The sequence below is a fragment of the Oncorhynchus kisutch genome, linkage group LG28 (assembly GCF_002021735.2).
Source record: "Oncorhynchus kisutch isolate 150728-3 linkage group LG28, Okis_V2, whole genome shotgun sequence".
Taxonomy (NCBI): domain Eukaryota; kingdom Metazoa; phylum Chordata; class Actinopteri; order Salmoniformes; family Salmonidae; genus Oncorhynchus; species Oncorhynchus kisutch.
In genome coordinates this window covers 14,004,639-14,022,465 of record NC_034201.2, presented here as the reverse complement: position 1 = coordinate 14,022,465, position 17,827 = coordinate 14,004,639, and the positions used below count along the sequence as shown (strand labels likewise).

The 17,827-nt window shown below is 41.5% G+C and overlaps 1 protein-coding gene across 2 annotated transcripts; it reads left to right on the top strand.

Annotated features, from left to right (window-relative positions):
• Window positions 1–3,681: 3,681 nt before the first annotated feature.
• nono (non-POU domain containing, octamer-binding) lies at window positions 3,682–7,917 on the top strand. Of its 2 annotated transcripts, none has more exons than XM_020464534.2 (10): window positions 3,682–3,811; window positions 4,484–4,610; window positions 4,702–4,895; window positions 5,199–5,500; window positions 5,607–5,702; window positions 5,863–6,059; window positions 6,300–6,487; window positions 6,728–6,758; window positions 7,094–7,194; window positions 7,394–7,917. In XM_020464534.2, exons 2-10 carry the CDS (start codon window positions 4,484–4,486, stop codon window positions 7,499–7,501), a joined length of 1,344 nt encoding a protein of 447 aa, XP_020320123.1. In that variant the 5' UTR covers window positions 3,682–3,811; the 3' UTR covers window positions 7,502–7,917. The 2 variants fall into 2 exon arrangements, with proteins under 2 accessions (XP_020320123.1, XP_020320125.1); XM_020464536.2 differs by having other exon boundaries at window positions 3,700–3,811; window positions 7,397–7,917.
• The last annotated feature ends 9,910 nt before the right edge of the window (window positions 7,918–17,827 follow it).

The following is a 17,827-nucleotide window of genomic DNA, read 5'->3' as shown; positions in this document are numbered from 1 at the left end:
AATAGGCCTGCGAATACAGCTATAGAGAGCATCTTGGAGCTGAGCAAGCTTCCTAGGGGCGCAATTTCAGATGTATATGCAATCATTCATGACTTACAGAACCCTTCTTTGGTGCCTTTAAAGACTCGATGGGAAAAGGATTTGGGGGAGGAACTTGGGGAAGACGCCTGGGAATCTGTGCTGCACAGGGTGCACTCGTCGTCTTTTAGCACTAGACACAGCCTCATTCAATTCAAGGTGGTTCACCGTATCCACTGGTCGAGAGGGCCAAACTTGGAAGAATATTCTCTGATTTTGATCCTACCTGTGTCAGATGTAAAGTGGAACCAGCCACACTGTTGCATATGTTTTGGGGCTGTCAAAAACTGTCAGGTTTCTGGAAATTAATATTTAAATGTTTCTCTGATATATATGACACTGTTATAGATCCGTCTCCCCTTACAGCCCTTTTTGGAGTACTGCCCATGGGTACCCCCCTATCAAGAATCCAGTCGGACACTGTTGCTTATACAGCTCTTTTAGCTAGACGGCTAATACTACAGAACTGGAAGATGGCAGCTCCCCCATCTTATAAATATTGGGTGAGGGATATGTTGTGCTCTCAGAAACTAGAAAAAAATCTATTCAATTCACGTGGGAACCCCAAACTGTTTGATGAGGCTTGGGCTCCATTCCGGTCTTACTTTAAACAGTCCATCCTCTGATGGCATTCCAATTAATACTAAATAAGTCTGTGACTTGAGGGTTGGAGGAGCTTCTCTCTGTGTTTTTGCTGGGGAGGGCATTAAGGTCCATGGGGCGGCAGTGTAGCCTAGTGGTTAGAGCATTGGACTAGTAACCGAAAGGTTGCAAGTTCAAATCCCCGAGCTGACAAGGTACAAAATCTGTCGTTCTGCCCTTGAACAGGCAGTTAACCCACTGTTCCTAGGCCGTCATTGAAAATAAGAATTTGTTCTTAACTGACTTGCCTAGTTAAATAAAGGTAAAAAAAAAAAAAATGTGCTTATTGATTGTGATCCGCAGATGCCTTGTTCATCTTGCCCGGGCTGAGAATGAAATGTGAGCTTGTTTTTCCCAGTTATTTTTACATTCTGTTCACGCCTACATGAATAATCATTCTATTTATTTATTTTTAATTTTAAAGCATTGTAAACTTTTTTTTTTATCCAGTGGATGGTCGGTCTGTGGCCATGACTCTCTGTGAGTGGTTGCATTTCTCCACCCTTATCCCTTGACAAGAACAATGGTGAGGTGTTTGCTCTGTCCCTGTACTATAGATTGCCCTTTAACCTCTGTAGCCTTCTGCCTGGTGTGTTTAACTTGTCTAAAGTCTGGTATCTTTAAAGCCATTTAAAAATATATATATATTTGTATTTTTTATATTGCTTTATCTTGTCTGTGTGTGTGTAAAACTTCATAAACAGAGTTTAATTTATTTTTATTTTTAAATAATAATAATAATAGTCCTGTACAAGGTATTTCCATAGCTGGTAAAGAAATTATTATAAACCAGCTGGCTGATGATACTACACTTTTTCTGAAAGACGCTAAACCAAATTCCCATATTGATCAATGTGATATCTTAACATTAATAAATGTGAACTCATAGCTGTCAAAGATTGTGTGACACCTTCATATTATTGTATTCCAGTAAAAGAAGTTACTTACATATTTAGGCATAACCATTACAAAGGATCAAAAGTCTAGAGGCTAACTCAATTTTAACCCTCTTATTAAAAAAAACCAGAAGAAGCTAAATCAATGGCTACAGAGGGACTTATCTTTAAAAGGTAGAGTCCTAATAACCAAGGCTGAAGGCATCTCTAGACTAACATATGGCGCTCTATCTTTATATCTTGACAGTAAAATAAGAAGGAGATAGACCAGATGCTTTTCAACTTTCTGTGGAGAAACCGTACCCATTACATTAGGAAAACTGTTGTAATGAACACTTATGAGAATGGTGGACTGAATTTTCTGGACTTTACTACTTTAAATAATACTTTTAAGATCAATTGGATAAAACAATTCCTAAGAAGACCCACTTCTATCTGGAATTTTATTCCTCATCATGTCTTCTCTACTTTTGGTGGCCTTAACTTCATGTTGTTTTGCAATTATAATATTCCAGTGAAACCTTCTGCTTTTCATCGGCAGGTTTTCTTATCATGGTCCTTAATTTATAAACACCATTTTTCTCCACACAGATATTTGATAGGAATAATCGGGATATATTGTATAAAAAATACTTTTGTTTTTAGAATATTGGTTCCAAAATAATATCCTATTGGTGAGCCAACTGGTAAATGCAGAGGGTCTTTTAATCAGTTATAAGGAATTCTTATCACTTTACAAGGTCAATGTAACACCTAAAGATTTTGCAATTCGTTTAGATGCCATTCCCTCAGGTGTTGCTCTGTTATTCAGGAACTTGTCAAGACCTGACCCTCAGAGCCTACCTTTTATTGACCCGGTTGACTCATCAGTAGGAAAGATTTGTTTCTCTTTTGGTCCATTCAACAACAGTGATGCGATCCTTGTTTCAGCAGGATGTTGTATCCATACCTTATGTCATGCCTTATTGGAATGGATTTATTGATAATATCTGTTGGGAAAAAGTTTGGATGTTGCCACACAAATACCTACTTGTTAACAAAATTAAGGACGTTTCCTTTAAAGTTATTAATAAATATTATCCTGCCAACCACTATATGAAGACTTTTAATTAAGGACCACCCAGAAACAGTGTTGCATCTTTTTTGGCATTGTATTCATGTAAGAAAACTGTGGCAAGACATCAGTAGATTTATAATTGAACACATTTATGAAGATTTTACACTATTGTGGAGAGATGTACTGCTTGGATTCTTTACATACGTTAGATATAAGCTGAAGCAATTTTATGTAATTCATTTCATTATTCATTTGGCCAAATTTCATATACACAAATGTAAATTTACAAACAGAAAACCACATTTTCTTACCCTAAAAAAAGAAATTGAAGTTTATTTTAAGACGGTTAAATGCTCTACTAACAAAATAGCTGTTCGAATTGTAAGTATATGTGTGTCCCTTAAGGTCCTTGTGTAATGTCACGTGATGTCATATTGTCATATTGTACCCCCTAGCTCGATTGTCCATTGTTTGTCATCTATGTATGCTTGTGTTCTCTCATGTGCTTTATGTATTGATTTGTTGTTAATTTTTTTTAAAGAAAGAAAAAAGATTGAAACCATTTCCCTGTTTGACTACCACTCATACTGTGGTACTATGGAGCAAAGCAGGAAGTAAAATAAGTATAAGCAGGAAGTGTATCCATCAAAATGTGTTGTGATTTGTTGATTCAACGCAATTGACGTTGCAAAAAGTACATTAAATTGCATGATCCACATCAGTTAACATTATCCTAAGGAATATTCTACATTACATGGAAATTATTGCATCATAATACCAGGCAGCCATTGCGAGTGTACCCAAGAGTTTATCCGTCATATAGCCAGGGTCATAGGTTCCAAAACCGTTCAATTAATCTAATTTCAATAGTCATTCTTTCAGATCTCTGACAAAAATCAAGGAATGGTCCAAATAGAATATGTACCAATTAGATTGTTAGATTTACTATTCTCTAGATAATTGACGGGAATTCTTCCAATCACTGCATGTCTACACTACATCCGCCTTCTCCCAGTTAGCCAATCTGCTTCCTCAAGTGGAATCAATAGGTTGTTTGTGAAATCCATTATATGCTCTTTGCAAAGAGCGATTTCCCCTTCTACGTGTGTTGGAATCCCCAAACATTTATTTTGTGAAGGTATGAAAACGTATTAGTTGAATATGCAACATGTTTGCTTTCATCTGAGAAGTTGCTTATATTAGCTAACTTGCAATATGTTACATACATTTGCTAGGAACAAAACGGTTGTGCTAGTTAGCTATGTTAGCTTAGTGGTGAGGAGGTTAGCTTAGGTAAGTAGCGAAATTACTAGCCAGCTTCACATAAGTAGCTAACAGTTAACTAACATGTTTTAATTCGTTAGCTAACTAACAGATTGTTGAACAATCGATATTGGTTTGCTAGCTGCCACTGCCCGTCTTGAACTAGTTCGCTAGCTATGCTAGCTAGCAAACAAAGACGGTGGCTTTCACATTTTGATTACGTTACTCTACAGTAACTAACGTTGGCTAGCTAGTTGATTTAGCTACTGTATATTACATTTAGTTACCTAGCCAATGGTAACTCTCAACGCCACTCGTTACCATATACGATTTGCTTGTTAAACGTTAGCCAAAATGTGATTTAGACTGAAATGATCTGTTATAGCTAACGTTATAACGAAACACGTTGCTAGCCAGCTTAACGTTAGCTTTAGCCTTCCTCTGGCTTTGACATCTCGTGTATCCTCATGCATTTTTTTTTGCCCGATGGTGTTAACTATAAAAAAATCGATGTAGTGACTCTGTTAATGACTGTCCTTTTAATTAGATGCAAGGAAACCAGGGCCCCCGTGGAGAACAGCAGTATCATGGCCCATCTAGACACCAGTTTGAAAACCAGAAAAATCCTGGAGTCAACAGCAATGGACAGCATGCAGATGAGCAGGAGAGCCCAAGTAAGATAGGTTTCATTGACTCCTGAGCCCTGTATTGGAAAGAAATTAAATCATCCAGTATTAGATGATTCTAATATTTTCTTCTCTTTAGATGCAGGGATAACCATAGATCTACAAAACTTCAGGAAACCTGGAGAGAAGACTTACACTCAGCGCAGCCGTCTGTTTGTGGGAAATTTACCAACTGGTGTTACAGAGGCAGAGGTGGAGAAGTTGTTTTCCAAGTATGGCAAGGCAGCTGAGATTTTCATCAACAAGGACCGGGGGTTTGGATTCATTAGACTGGTAAGTAGTTAGTGTAGCGGATGACCGAGTGCATCACTACTGCCTTACTGAGATGTAGAAGTACCGTCACCCCCGATTCAGAATTGCCTTAGCTTTCTGGGTCAGTTGTATTGACAGTGCCTCTTGAGTTTTTGTTACAGTGGGGAGGGTTGTAGGTTTGCGCTCCGGTTTGGGCTTAATTTCCACTCTCACAGTAGCATGTTCAAGGGATATAAGTTATATTCCTCAATCTTAAATGAATGGGAAAGCATTCACGTGTGACTACTTTCTAAATGTTCTTATTTTGTACTTTTCTACCAACAGGAGACAAAAACAGTGGCTGAGATTGCTAAAGCCGAGCTTGATGACACTTCATTCAGAGGCAGACAGTTGCGCGTGCGATTTGCAACACATGGTGCTGCCCTAACTGTGAGGAATTTGCCACAGTTCATTTCCAATGAGCTCCTGGAAGAGGCTTTCTCTGTCTTTGGCCAGATTGAAAGGGCCATAGTCATAGTAGATGATAGAGGGAGACCCACAGGAAAAGGGATTGTGGAATACACAGCCAAGCCTGCAGCAAGGAAGGCTCTGGATAGGTGTGCAGATGGGGCCTTTCTATTGACTGCGTAAGTATCAGGCTGTAAATAAAATAAAAACGTGATGTTTCAAATGCATTTTGTTGTGATGTTTTCAAAATGGGAGAGGTAATGCTGATTGTTTTACGCTTTTCAGATTCCCCAGGCCAGTGACAGTTGAGCCAATGGAGCAGTTTGATGAGGATGAGGGACTGCCAGAGAGGATTGTAAACAAAAACCAAGTGTTTCACAAGTGAGTAATCATAGTTTTTGGGTTTTGGCATACTTTCTCCAAATACATTGATCAGAACTGTGCATAGAACAATCTTGCACCATGCTGCTGAAAAGAGGTACAATCCATGACAAAGTGTTGCATATTGATCTGGTTTTCTTGTGTAAAATCTCTCTGCCAGGGAGCGGGAGCAGCCACCGAGATTTGCTCAGCCAGGGACATTTGAGTATGAGTATGCCATGCGCTGGAAGGCCCTGATGGAGATGGAGAAGCAACAGTATGAGCAGGTGGACAGGAACATCAAGGAGGCTCATGAGAAGCTGGAGCAAGAGATGGAGGCAGCTAGACATGAGCACCAGGTTATCTTGATGAGACAAGGTATGTATGGTCTGGGTCCACTCTACAGACACCTTATCAGTCCAAGGTTAAGGACACTAATAAACACAAAACAGGGTGTCTTATGGAGAAATGTATGTATTTCTTGAAGTGTCCTACCCCAGATGTAGCCCAGATGTCAATGTCATACACCACTTAAATCCAAGCCTGTTGGTAATTGATTCATATCGTGTAGGTCTTTTGACTAGGTTACTAACAAATGGGGTGTTAATCTCATTACAGACCTGCTGAGGCGTCAAGAGGAGCTGAGGAGAATGGAGGAGCTCCATAACCAGGAGATGCAGAAGAGGAAGCAGATGGAGCTGCGTCAGGAAGAAGAACGTCGCAGGAGGGAGGAGGAGATGAGGATGCACAGTGAGGAGATGATGAGGCGGCAGCAGGAGGGCTTCAAGGGGAACTTCCCTGGAAATGTGAGTCATCGTTATTTGAGACTGGTTTAAAAAATATATATCTATCATTATTCCTCTATACTCATATGGGAGTTGCCTAAATGTTTCTAAGCACCTTTGCAATTGTGTTTGTGGTAAAGCAATTGGAAAAAGGACCATTATTCACTAAAACAATATTTTGGTTGCTTATTCTAAGCTGTCTATTGTTTAATCTATCTGATTAAAGAATGCATTTTTTAAACGCGTTATCATTTTTCTTAGCGGGAGCAGGAGATGCGGATGCACATGCAAGGTAAGGTTTACATTAGCTTTCAGATCTTCACTGAGCTGTCAAGGGTGATGGTCACCATGTTATCTAGTATATACAGTGGGGTCCGGAATTATTGGATCCCTTGAAACGTCTTTGATCCCTCCCAATGTGTTCTTATGAACCCCATCTTTTTTAGAATAAAAAAAAAAGACTTCTTGCAACCTCTTTTGCTGAGCAATTGCATTAGGATAAAATATATTTTTTATTTTATTTTTAGCATACAATATAGCTCAGTATTTTTTTCTAGTCTTAATCAAGGGATCCAATCATTCCTGACCCCACTGTATTGTATTGGTCTGTTTTTTGGTTTGGTGTAGGTCAAGGAATTAACAGAAACTCGATGGGTGCTGGTGAAGGAAACCCCAGCGTGCCCATCCCTGGAGCTGCCAACATACCTGCTGAGAACCCCCCTTTAATGGTAATGTTAGACATTTTAGAATAACAAACAATATATTTACATACCAAGATCAACACATTTATTGTGCCAACAGGGATAGGGTAACCAAATATGTATTTGATCATTTCACCTCTTTGTTAATCTTGTAAATCTCATGTAAATAAGATTCTTTCATTTGTCATTATCACTCATCTTGTGTGTCTTTTCTGTTTTCTCCCAGCAGGGGGCAGGAAACAACAACATGCCCGTAGGAGGCCAGCCTGTGTTCCCAAGAGTCCCTGGCCAAGGCCCTGCGGACTTTGGTGCCAACAAGCGTCGCAGATTCTAAAATGGTCAATTACATTTTTTTAACTTTTGAAACTGTACTATATTTAAAAATTCATACATGGTATGTTATGTACTGTGAAAATTGCATGGAAAATATTCAGAATGTTTTTGTTTTAAAATAGCATCACGAGTTGGCATTTTCGTATTTCCGATGAATACTGATTCTGTATAGACTTTTTTTATTTTATTCCTCAAAGCAATGTTTTATATAGCAATAGTAAATGTGTCACTCATTCTCTCTCAATAAGCCTTTCTGGACAGTTTTAAATAAAATTGTAATTCCTTGGTACTTTTTAATGTGTTTTATTTGTGAGTTAACCGTGTTAGAATGTAATCCTTTCCTTCAAAAGGCTGGTTCAGCGAAGGAGTCAGGAGTATTTTGGTTTGTAATAAAGCCCTTTTGTGGGGGAAAACTCATTTGTATTTGTTGTATGGCACAATGTATTGCTTAAACAACTAATGTAAGGACAGGACATGAGATGGGAGTAGAAATTAACGGGGGCATTGTTTAATGCGTTTCACAGGAAGACCATTCCAAGCATTTCAATGTGGGTAAGCAGGGGGGGGTTTACAGTCTACAACTTACCACATTGACAACCTGCTCTTACCATTTATTTGCAGAATAGCGTAAATGTTTTGACATTTTTCAGGTTTGTTTAGATTTCTCTTTAATAGTTGGCCATTAAGTGAAACAATGCGAGCTTTGAGGTATTCTGTATTTCCAGAGGCAGCAAGAATGTGACGTGACTGGACATCAGGCCTGGACCCAGAGCATGCTGTTTTTAGTGCAGACCTTCATTTAGCCACGAGACAGTCCCATAGATCTCAGGAGTAGCTGGTTAGCTTGACCTTCATTTCGCCATGAGACAGTCCATAGATCTCAGGAGTAGCTGGTTAGCTTGATGTATAGTTTTATAAGAATTTGTATGTTTCAACTCCAAAGTTACCATCCAGGATCTCAGAAACGTCTTTGAAGATGGGATGTATCCTGATTCAAGCTTGGACCACACTGGTGTATCTTTAGAGAAAATTTAATAAATGGTACACCAATATTCACTAGATTTGAGATAACCTAGTGTTACCATCGAAACAATACATTTGAAGTAAGACACTTCAAGGACAACAAGACTAGCTCACCAAGTGTCACTTCAAAAGCACCAGGGGATAATACTAGGATCTCTAAGATGCTGCTGAATTAAAATGTCAGCTTGCAGGGAAATATCTGAAAGAGATTGTATAAACAGATGAAAGGGGGATATAAACTCAAATAATCACATTTAACCCAAAACCTATAGCCTACATTTTAATTAGCGTATTTGACGGTGGAATGAAACGCTACCTTATTCTGTCCATTTCAAGTGCAGGAAATAGGTTTTGACCACTACCAATCAAATACATTTTGATGTAGTAGATCAAATGTCCAACGTACCTAAAGGGAAAGAGGTAGAACATGCAACTGACGTGAAGTTTAGCCTTACGAAAGTATTCATACCCCTTGACTTAATCCACATTTTGGTGTTACAGCCTGAATTCAAAATGGATTCAATAGATTTTTTCTCACCCATATCAAATCAGATTTAATTTGTCACATGCGCCGAATACAACCGGTGTAGACCTTACAGTGAAATGCTTACAAGCCTTTAACCAACAATGCACGTGTTAAGTAAAAAATAGAAAATAAAAGTAACAAATAATTTAACAGCAGCTGAAAATAACAATAGCAAGGCTATATACCAGTTAGTCGAGGTAATTGAGGTAATATGTATATTACCATTAAAAGTTTGGGGTCACTTAGAAATGTCTTTGTTTTGGAGCTAAAAGCAATTTTTTGTCCATTAAAATAATATCAAAATTGATCAGAAATACAGTGTAGACGTTAATGTTGTAAATGACTATTGTAGCCTGAAACTGTACATTTTTTTAAATGGAATATCTACATAGGCATACAGAGGCCCATTATCAGCAACATCACTCCTGTGTTTCAATGGCAGGTTGTGTTTTTTTTTTTTAAATTTATTTAACCTTTATTTAACCAGGTAGGCTAGTTGAGAACAAGTTCTCATTTGCAACTGCGACCTGGCCAAGATAAAGCATAGCAGTGTGAACAGACAACAACACAGAGTTACACATTGAGTAAACAATTAACAAGTCAATAACACAGTAGAAAAAAGAGAGTCTATATACATTGTGTGCAAAAGGCATGAGGAGGTAGGCGAATAATTACAATTTTGCAGATTAACACTGGAGTGATAAATGATCAGATGGTCATGTACAGGTAGAGATATTGGTGTGCAGAAAAGTAAATAAATATAAACAGTATGGGGAAGAGGTAGGTAAAATTGGGTGGGCTATTTACCGATAGACTATGTACAGCTGCAGCGATCGGTTAGCTGCTCAGATAGCAGATGTTTGAAGTTGGTGAGGGAGATAAAAGTCTCCAACTTCAGCGATTTTTGCAATTCGTTCCAGTCACAGGCAGCAGAGAACTGGAACGAAAGGCGGCCAAATGAGGTGTTGGCTTTAGGGATGGTCAGTGAGATACACCTGCTGGAGCGCGTGCTACGGGTGGGTGTTGCCATCGTGACCAGTGAACTGAGATAAGGCGGAGCTTTACCTAGCATGGACTTGTAGATGACCTGGAGCCAGTCGGTCTGGCGACAAATATGTAGCGAGGGCCAGCCGACTAGAGCATACAGGTCGCAGTGGTGGGTGGTATAAGGTGCTTCAGTAACAAAACGGATGGCACTGTGATAAACTGCATCCAGTTTGCTTAGTAGAGTGTTGGAAGCTATTTTGTAGATGACATCGCCGAAGTCGAGGATCGGTAGGATAGTCAGTTTTACTAGGGTAAGTTTGGCGGCGTGAGTGAAGGAGGCTTTGTTGCGGAATAGAAAGCCGACTCTAGATTTGATTTTCGATTGGAGATGTTTGATATGAGTCTGGAAGGAGAGTTTACAGTCTAGCCAGACACCTAGGTACTTATAGATGTCCACATATTCTATGTCGGAACCATCCAGGGTGGTGATGCTAGTCGGGCGTGTGGGTGCAGGCAGCGAACGGTTGAAAAGCATGCATTTGGTTTTACTAGCGTTTAAGAGCAGTTGGAGGCCACGGAAGGAGTGTTGTATGGCATTGAAGCTCGTTTGGAGGTTAGATAGCACAGTGTCCAAGGACGGGCCGGAAGTATACAGAATGGTGTCGTCTGCGTAGAGGTGGATCAGGGAATCGCCCGCAGCAAGAGCAACATCATTGATATATACAGAGAAAAGAGTCGGCCCGAGAATTGAACCTTGTGGCACCCCCATAGAGACTGCCAGAGGACCGGACAGCATGCCCTCCGATTTGACACACTGAACTCTGTCTGCAAAGTAGTTGGTGAACCAGGCAAGGCAGTCATCAGAAAAACCAAGGCTACTGAGTCTGCCGATAAGAATATGGTGATTGACAGAGTCGAAAGCCTTGGCAAGGTCGATGAAGACGGCTGCACAGTACTGTCTTTTATCAATGGCGGTTATGATATCGTTTAGTACCTTGAGCGTGGCTGAGGTGCACCCGTGACCGGCTCGGAAACCAGATTGCACAGTGGAGAAGGTACGGTGGGATTCGAGATGGTCAGTGACCTGTCTGTTGACTTGGCTTTCAAAGACCTTAGATAGGCAGGGCAGGATGGATATAGGTCTGTAACAGTTTGGGTCCAGGGTGTCTCCCCCTTTGAAGAGGGGGATGACTGCGGCAGCTTTCCAATCATTGGGGATCTCAGACGATATGAAAGAGAGGTTGAACAGGCTTGTAATAGGAGTTGCGACAATGGTGGCGGATAGTTTCAGAAATAGAGGGTCCAGATTGTCAAGCCCAGCTGATTTGTACGGGTCCAGGTTTTGCAGTTCTTTCAGAACATCTGCTATCTGGATTTGGGTAAAGGAGAACCTGGGGAGGCTTGGGCGAGTAGCTGGGGGGGGGGGGGCGGAGCTGTTGGCCGAGGTTGGAGTAGCCAGGAGGAAGGCATGGCCAGCCGTTGAGAAATGCTTGTTGAAGTTTTCGATAATCATGGATTTATCGGTGGTGACCGTGTTACCGAGCCTTAGTGCAGTGGGCAGCTGGGAGGAGGTGCTCTTGTTCTCCATGGACTTCACAGTGTCCCAGAACTTTTTGGAGTAAGAGCTACAGGATGCAAATTTCTGCCTGAAGAAGCTGGCCTTTGCTTTCCTGACTGACTTCGTGTATTGGTTCCTGACTTCCCTGAACAGTTGCATATCGCGGGGACTATTCGATGCTATTGCAGTCCGCCACAGGATGTTTTTGTGCTGGTCGAGGGCAGTCAGGTCTGGAGTGAACCAAGGGCTATAACTGTTCTTAGTTCTGCATTTTTTGAACGGAGCATGCTTATCTAAAATGGTGAGGAAGTTACTTTTAAAGAATGACCAGGCATCCTCAACTGACGGGATGAGGTCAATGTCCTTGCCAGGTCGATTAGAAAGGCCTGCTTGCTGAAGTGTTTTAGGGAGCATTTGACAGTGATGAGGGGTGGTCGTTTGACTGAGGATCCGTAGCGGATGCAGGCAATGAGGCAGTGATCACTGAGATCCTGGTTGAAGACAGCGGAGGTGTATTTGGAGGGCCAGTTGGTCAGGATGACGTCTATGAGGGTGCCCTTGTTTACAGATTTAGGGTTGTACCTGGTGGGTTCCTTGATGATTTGTGTGAGATTGAGGGCATCTAGCTTAGATTGTAGGACTGCCGGGGTGTTAAGCATATCCCAGTTTAGGTCACCTAACAGAACAAACTCTGAAGCTAGATGGGGGGCAATCAATTCACAAATGGTGTCCAGGGCACAGCTGGGAGCTGAGGGGGGTCGGTAGCAGGCGGCAACAGTGAGAGACTTATTTCTGGAGAGAGTAATTTAAAAAATTAGTCGTTCGAACTGTTTGGGTATGGACCTGGAAAGTACGACATTACTTTGCAGAATATCTCTGCAGTAGACTGCAACTCCTCCCCCTTTGGCAGTTCTATCTTGACGGAAAATGTTATAGTTGGGTATGGAAATCTCAGAATTGTTGGTGGCCTTCCTGAGCCAGGATTCAGACACGGCAAGGACATCAGGGTTAGCAGAGTGTGCTAAAGCAGTGAGTAAGACAAACTTAGGGAGGAGGCTTCTGATGTTGACATGCATGTGTTAGCTAATCCAAGTTTATAATTTTAAAAGGCTAATTGATCGTTAGAAACCCCTTTTGCAATTATGTTAGCACAGCTGAAAACTCTTGTGCTGATTAAAGAAGCAATAAAACTGGCCTTCTTTAGACTAGTTGAGTATCTGGAGCATCAGCATTTGTGGGTTCGATTACAGGTTCAAAATGGCCAGAAACAAAGATCTTTCTATTGAAACTCGTCAGTCTATTCTTGTTCTTAGAAATTAAGGCTATTCCATGCGAGAAATTGTGAAGAAACTGAAGATCTTGCACAACACTGTGTACTACTCCCTTCACAGAACAGCGCAAACTGGCTCAAACCAGAATAGAAAGAGGAGTGTGAGGCCCCGGTGTTCAACTGAGCAATAGGATAAGTACATTAGTGTCTAGTTTGAGAAACAGACGCCTCACAAGTCTTCAACTGGCGGTTACATTAAATAGTACCCGGAAAACACCAATCTCAATGTCAACAGTGGAGAGGCGACTCCGGAATGCTGGCATTCTAGGCAGAGTTGCAAAGAAAACACCATATCTCAGACTGGTCAAAAGAAAAGATTAGGATGGGCAAAATAACACAGACACTGGACAGAGGAGCTCTGCCTAGTAGGCCAGCATCCCGGAGTCGCCTCTTCACAAAAAAATGAGCTTTTCTTTCAAATACAAGGACATTTCGTAGTGACCCCAAACTTTTGAACAGTAGTGGACATGTAGGTAGAGTTAAAGTAACTGCATATATATAGATATTAAACAGAGAGTAGCAGCAGTGTAAAAAAATGGGTCTGGGTAGCCCTTTGATCAGCTGTTCAGGAGTCTTATGGCTTGGGAATAGAAGCTGTTCAGAAGCCTTTTGGACCTAGACATGGCGCTCTGGCACCGCTTGAAGTGCGGTAGCAGAGAGAACAGTCTATGACTAGGGTGGCTGTAGTCTGACAATTTTGAGGGGCTTTCTCTGACACCGCCTGGTATAGAGGTCCTGGATGGCAGGAAGCTTGGCTCCAGTGATGTCCTGGGCCATACGCATTACCCTCTGTAGTGCCTTGTGGTCGGAGGCCGAGCAGTTGCCACACTGCTGCTACTCTCTGTTTAACCAGGCAGTGATGGAACCAGTCAAGATGCTCTCGATGGTGCAGCTGTAGAACCTTTTGAGGATCTGAGGAACCATGCCAAATCTTTTCAGTCTCCTGAGGGGAATTGGCTTTTTTTGCCCTCTTCATGACTGTCTTAGTGTGTTTGAACCATGTTAGTTTGTTAGTGGTGTGGACACCAAAGAACTTGAAGCTCTCAACCTGCTCTCCTACAGCCCCGTCAATGAGAATGGAGGTGTGCTTGGTCTTCCTTTTCCTGTAGTCCACAATCATCTCCTTTGTCTTGATCAGGTTGTTGTCCTGGCACCACATGGCCAGGTTACTGACCTCCTCCCTATAGACTGTCTCATCGTTGTCGGTGATCGGCAACCTTGATGATGGTGTTGGTGTCATGCTTGGCCATGCAGTCTTGAGTGAACAGGGAGTACAATAGGAGGATCTGCGAGGCGGATGTGTTGTTACCTACCCTTACCACCTTCGGGCGGCCCATCAGGAAGTACATGATCCAGTTGCAGAGGGAGGGGTTTAGTCCCAGGGTTCTTAGCTTAGTGATGAGCTTTGAGGTCACTATGGTGTTGAACACTGAGCTGTGGTCAATGAATAGCATTCTCACATAGGTGTTCCTTTTGTCCAGGTAGAAAAGGGCAGTATTGAGTGCAATAGAGATGGCATCATCTGTGGCTCTGTTGGGGCAGTAGGCAAATTTGAGTGGGTCTAGGGTTTCTGGGATAATGGTGTTGATGTGAGCCATGACTAGCCTTTCAAAGCACTTCATGGCTACAGATGTGAGTGCTACGGGTCCGTAGTCATTTAGGCAGGTTACCTTAGTGTTCTTGGGCACAGGGACTATGGTGGTCTGCTTGAAACATGTTGGTATTACAGACTCAGTCAGGGACAGGTTGAAAATGTCAGTGAAGACACTTGCCAGTTGGTCAGCGCATGCTCGGAGTCTGTCTAGCCCTGCGGCCTTCTGAATGTTGACCTGTTTAAAGGTCTTACTCACAACGGCTACGTGATCATACAGTCGTCTGGAACAGCTGATGCTCTCATGCACGTTTCAGTGTTAGTTGCCTCGAAGCGAGCATAGAAGTAATATGCTGTAGCTTGTCTGGTAGGCTTGTGTCACTGGGCAGCTCACAGCTGTGCTTCCCTTTGTAGTTTGTAATAGTTTGCAAACCCTGCCACATCAGACCATGTCGGAGCAGGTGTAATACAATTCAATCTTAGTCCTGTATTGACGCTTTGCCTGTTTGATGGTTCGTTGGAGGGCATAGCGGGATTTCTTATAAGCTTCCGGGTTAGAGTCCTGCTCCTTATAAGCGTCACCCTTTAGCTCAGTGTGGATGTTGTCTGTAATCCATGGCTTCACAGTGACCGTACGTACATACGTCATTGCACTTATTGATGAAGCCAGTAACTGATGTGGTGTACTCCTCAATGCCATTGGAAGAATCCAGCAACATATTCCAGTCTGTGCTAGCAAAACAGTCCTCTAGCTTAGCATCTGTTTCTACTGGTGCTTTCTGCTTTCGTTTTTCGCTTGTAAGCAAGAATCCGGAGGACAGAATAATGGTCAGATTTGCCAAATAGAGGGCGAGGGAGAGCTTTGTATGCATCTCTGTGTGTGGAGTAAATGTTGTTTAGTTTTTTTTCCCTCTGGTTGCACATTTAACATGCTGGTAGAAACGAGGTTAAACGGATTTAAGTTTCCCTGCATGAAAATCCCCGGCCACTAGGAGCGCCTCCTCTGGATGAGCGTTTTACTGTTTGTTTATGGCCTTATACAGCTCATTGAGTGTGGTCTTAGTGCCAGCATTGGTTTGTGGTGGTAAATAGACAGCTACTTAAAATATAGATGAAAACTCTCTTGGTAAATAGTACAGTTTATCATGAGATACTCTACCTAAGGCGAGCTAAACCTCGAGACTTCCTTAGATATCGTGCACCAGCTGTTGTTTACATATATGCAAAGACCCCGCCCCGTGTCTTACCCGAGGCTGCTTTTTCTATCCTGGCGATAGAGTGTATAACCCGCCAGCTGTATGTTCTTAATGTCGTCGTTCAGCCACGACTCGGTGAAACATAAGATATTACAGTTTTTAATGTCCCATTGGTAGGATATACGTGCTTTGAGTTCGTCCCATTTTTTTCCCAGCGATTGAACTTTAGCTAGCAGGATGGACGGCAAAGGCAGATTAGTCACTTGTCGCCTGATCGTCACAAGGCACCCTGATCCATTTCCGCAAAATCTCAATTTCCTTCTCCAGTGAAGGACGGGAATCTGGACCTGGTCAGGTGTCAGTTGAATATCGCTCCCGTCCGACTCATTGAAAAAAACTATTTGTCTAATCTGAGGTGAGTAATCGCAGTTCTGATGTCCAGAAGCTCTTTTTGGTCATAGGAGACGGTAGCAGCAACATTATGTACCAAACAAGTTACGAACAATGCAAAAAAAACAAAAAAAATAGCATGGTTGGTTAAGAGCCGATAAGAGACGATCCCATGGCCCGAGTGTCCTGGCTAAATTCCAAATCTGACCCTCATACCATTATGGCCACCTAATCATCCCCAGCTTCCAATTGGCTCATTCATCCCCATCCTCTCCTCTGTAACTATTACCCAGGTCGTTGCTGTAAATGAGAATGCGTTCTCAGTCAACTTACCTGGTAAAATAAGGGTAAAATAAAAAAATAAAACATTTAAATAATAAAACGTTTTACAAGACATCAGTAACAATGAAACATTTTATTTTGGAGGTATTTTGTATGCAAGTGTCAAGCCTCGAAATCAGACACAAACAAATACAGGTGGCTCATAATTAGGCATGCCTTTTCATTATTTTGTTTGAATTTGCACAAGCTAAAAAACAATGCAGTGTGTTATGGGATACCACTTAGCTCTGTGGTACCTCTGTGTACTTTACAAATCAAGAATACATATTTAATATCCCCCAAAACAATTGATTTGAAGACATAGACTGAGCGTCTTTCCTCTGATTGCTGTAATAACTGGAATCCGTTCAGGGAGAGACTGAGGAAATGACCAGTAGCCTTGTAGCCTCTTCCACCCGTGCACCCCCTCCAATACCAAGGACGACTACCGGAAAGGAGTGAACTTCTATCTGCAAGACAAAGTGGTGGTAGGCATTATCCTGTGAAACGTGTTCAACAGAATGCCCCTTCGCAAGGAAAGTGAGAACCGTCACAAATGTTGGAGGATAAATATTTTCTCTGTTCTAACACTTAGTGTCACCAAAGTGAAGATCAAAACAGAGTTAAATATAGACTGATTTGCTTTGCATTCTTGTCTTTGCAGATCATTAAAGATGGAGAGGAACATGCCGATCTGAATGAAGTGGCTAAGCTCTACAACATTCACGACGACTGAGTCTTCTCTCCTCTGGGGAGGCAGAGCCTATGCTGGGAGATGTACGCTGTCACTACTCATGAAGGCTTTGAACTTTCACAGTCATCGCCAGGCTTTGGCAGACCCTAATATGATGATGCATTTGAAGAGAAAAGGGAGACTCTCTGACACATCTACTCTGTACATCTACATTTCATGTCGGTGGAATATTTTCATATTTTGGTTATTTATATCACATGCATCTGTTTTTTAAATTTTCTATTCAAGATAGTGAATAGTAATATTCACCCTGTCTAATCAATCTATAGTTTAAATGTTGCATTTTGTGATCAAGGTGAAATTGTTCATCCCGGGAATACAGGTGACGTGTACAAAGTACTAACAATATACTGGTACGTGGAGGTTATTTTTCAGTGTGATCAGAGCACTTCATTATGTTAAAGGCTGCAATAAAAATATTTGTAATTATCCCACCATTTGCATTATTATGTCCAAAGATATGACCTCAGTTAGGGGAACTGGTTCTGATATGGAATGTTAGCACTATAGTCTAGCACTTTGATACATGTTTTCTTGGAAATGTACTTTATTAAGACATCACGGTTTTGCATCGTTGAAATGTTGGTAATTAAAGTACACAAGCTCAAATTTGGAATCTATTATGCAAGGATTACCCATGTTGAAACAAAG

Excerpts from the sequence above, each read along its gene's own strand:
- nono (XM_020464534.2), top strand. The coding sequence starts at position 4,484 with ATGCAAGGAAACCAGGGCCCCCGTGGAGAACAGCAGTATCATGGCCCA. Across the intron at positions 4,611-4,701 it reads AGATGAGCAGGAGAGCCCAA|ATGCAGGGATAACCATAGAT; the intron begins GTAAGATAGGTT and ends TCTTCTCTTTAG. Across the intron at positions 6,759-7,093 it reads GATGCGGATGCACATGCAAG|GTCAAGGAATTAACAGAAAC; the intron begins GTAAGGTTTACA and ends GGTTTGGTGTAG.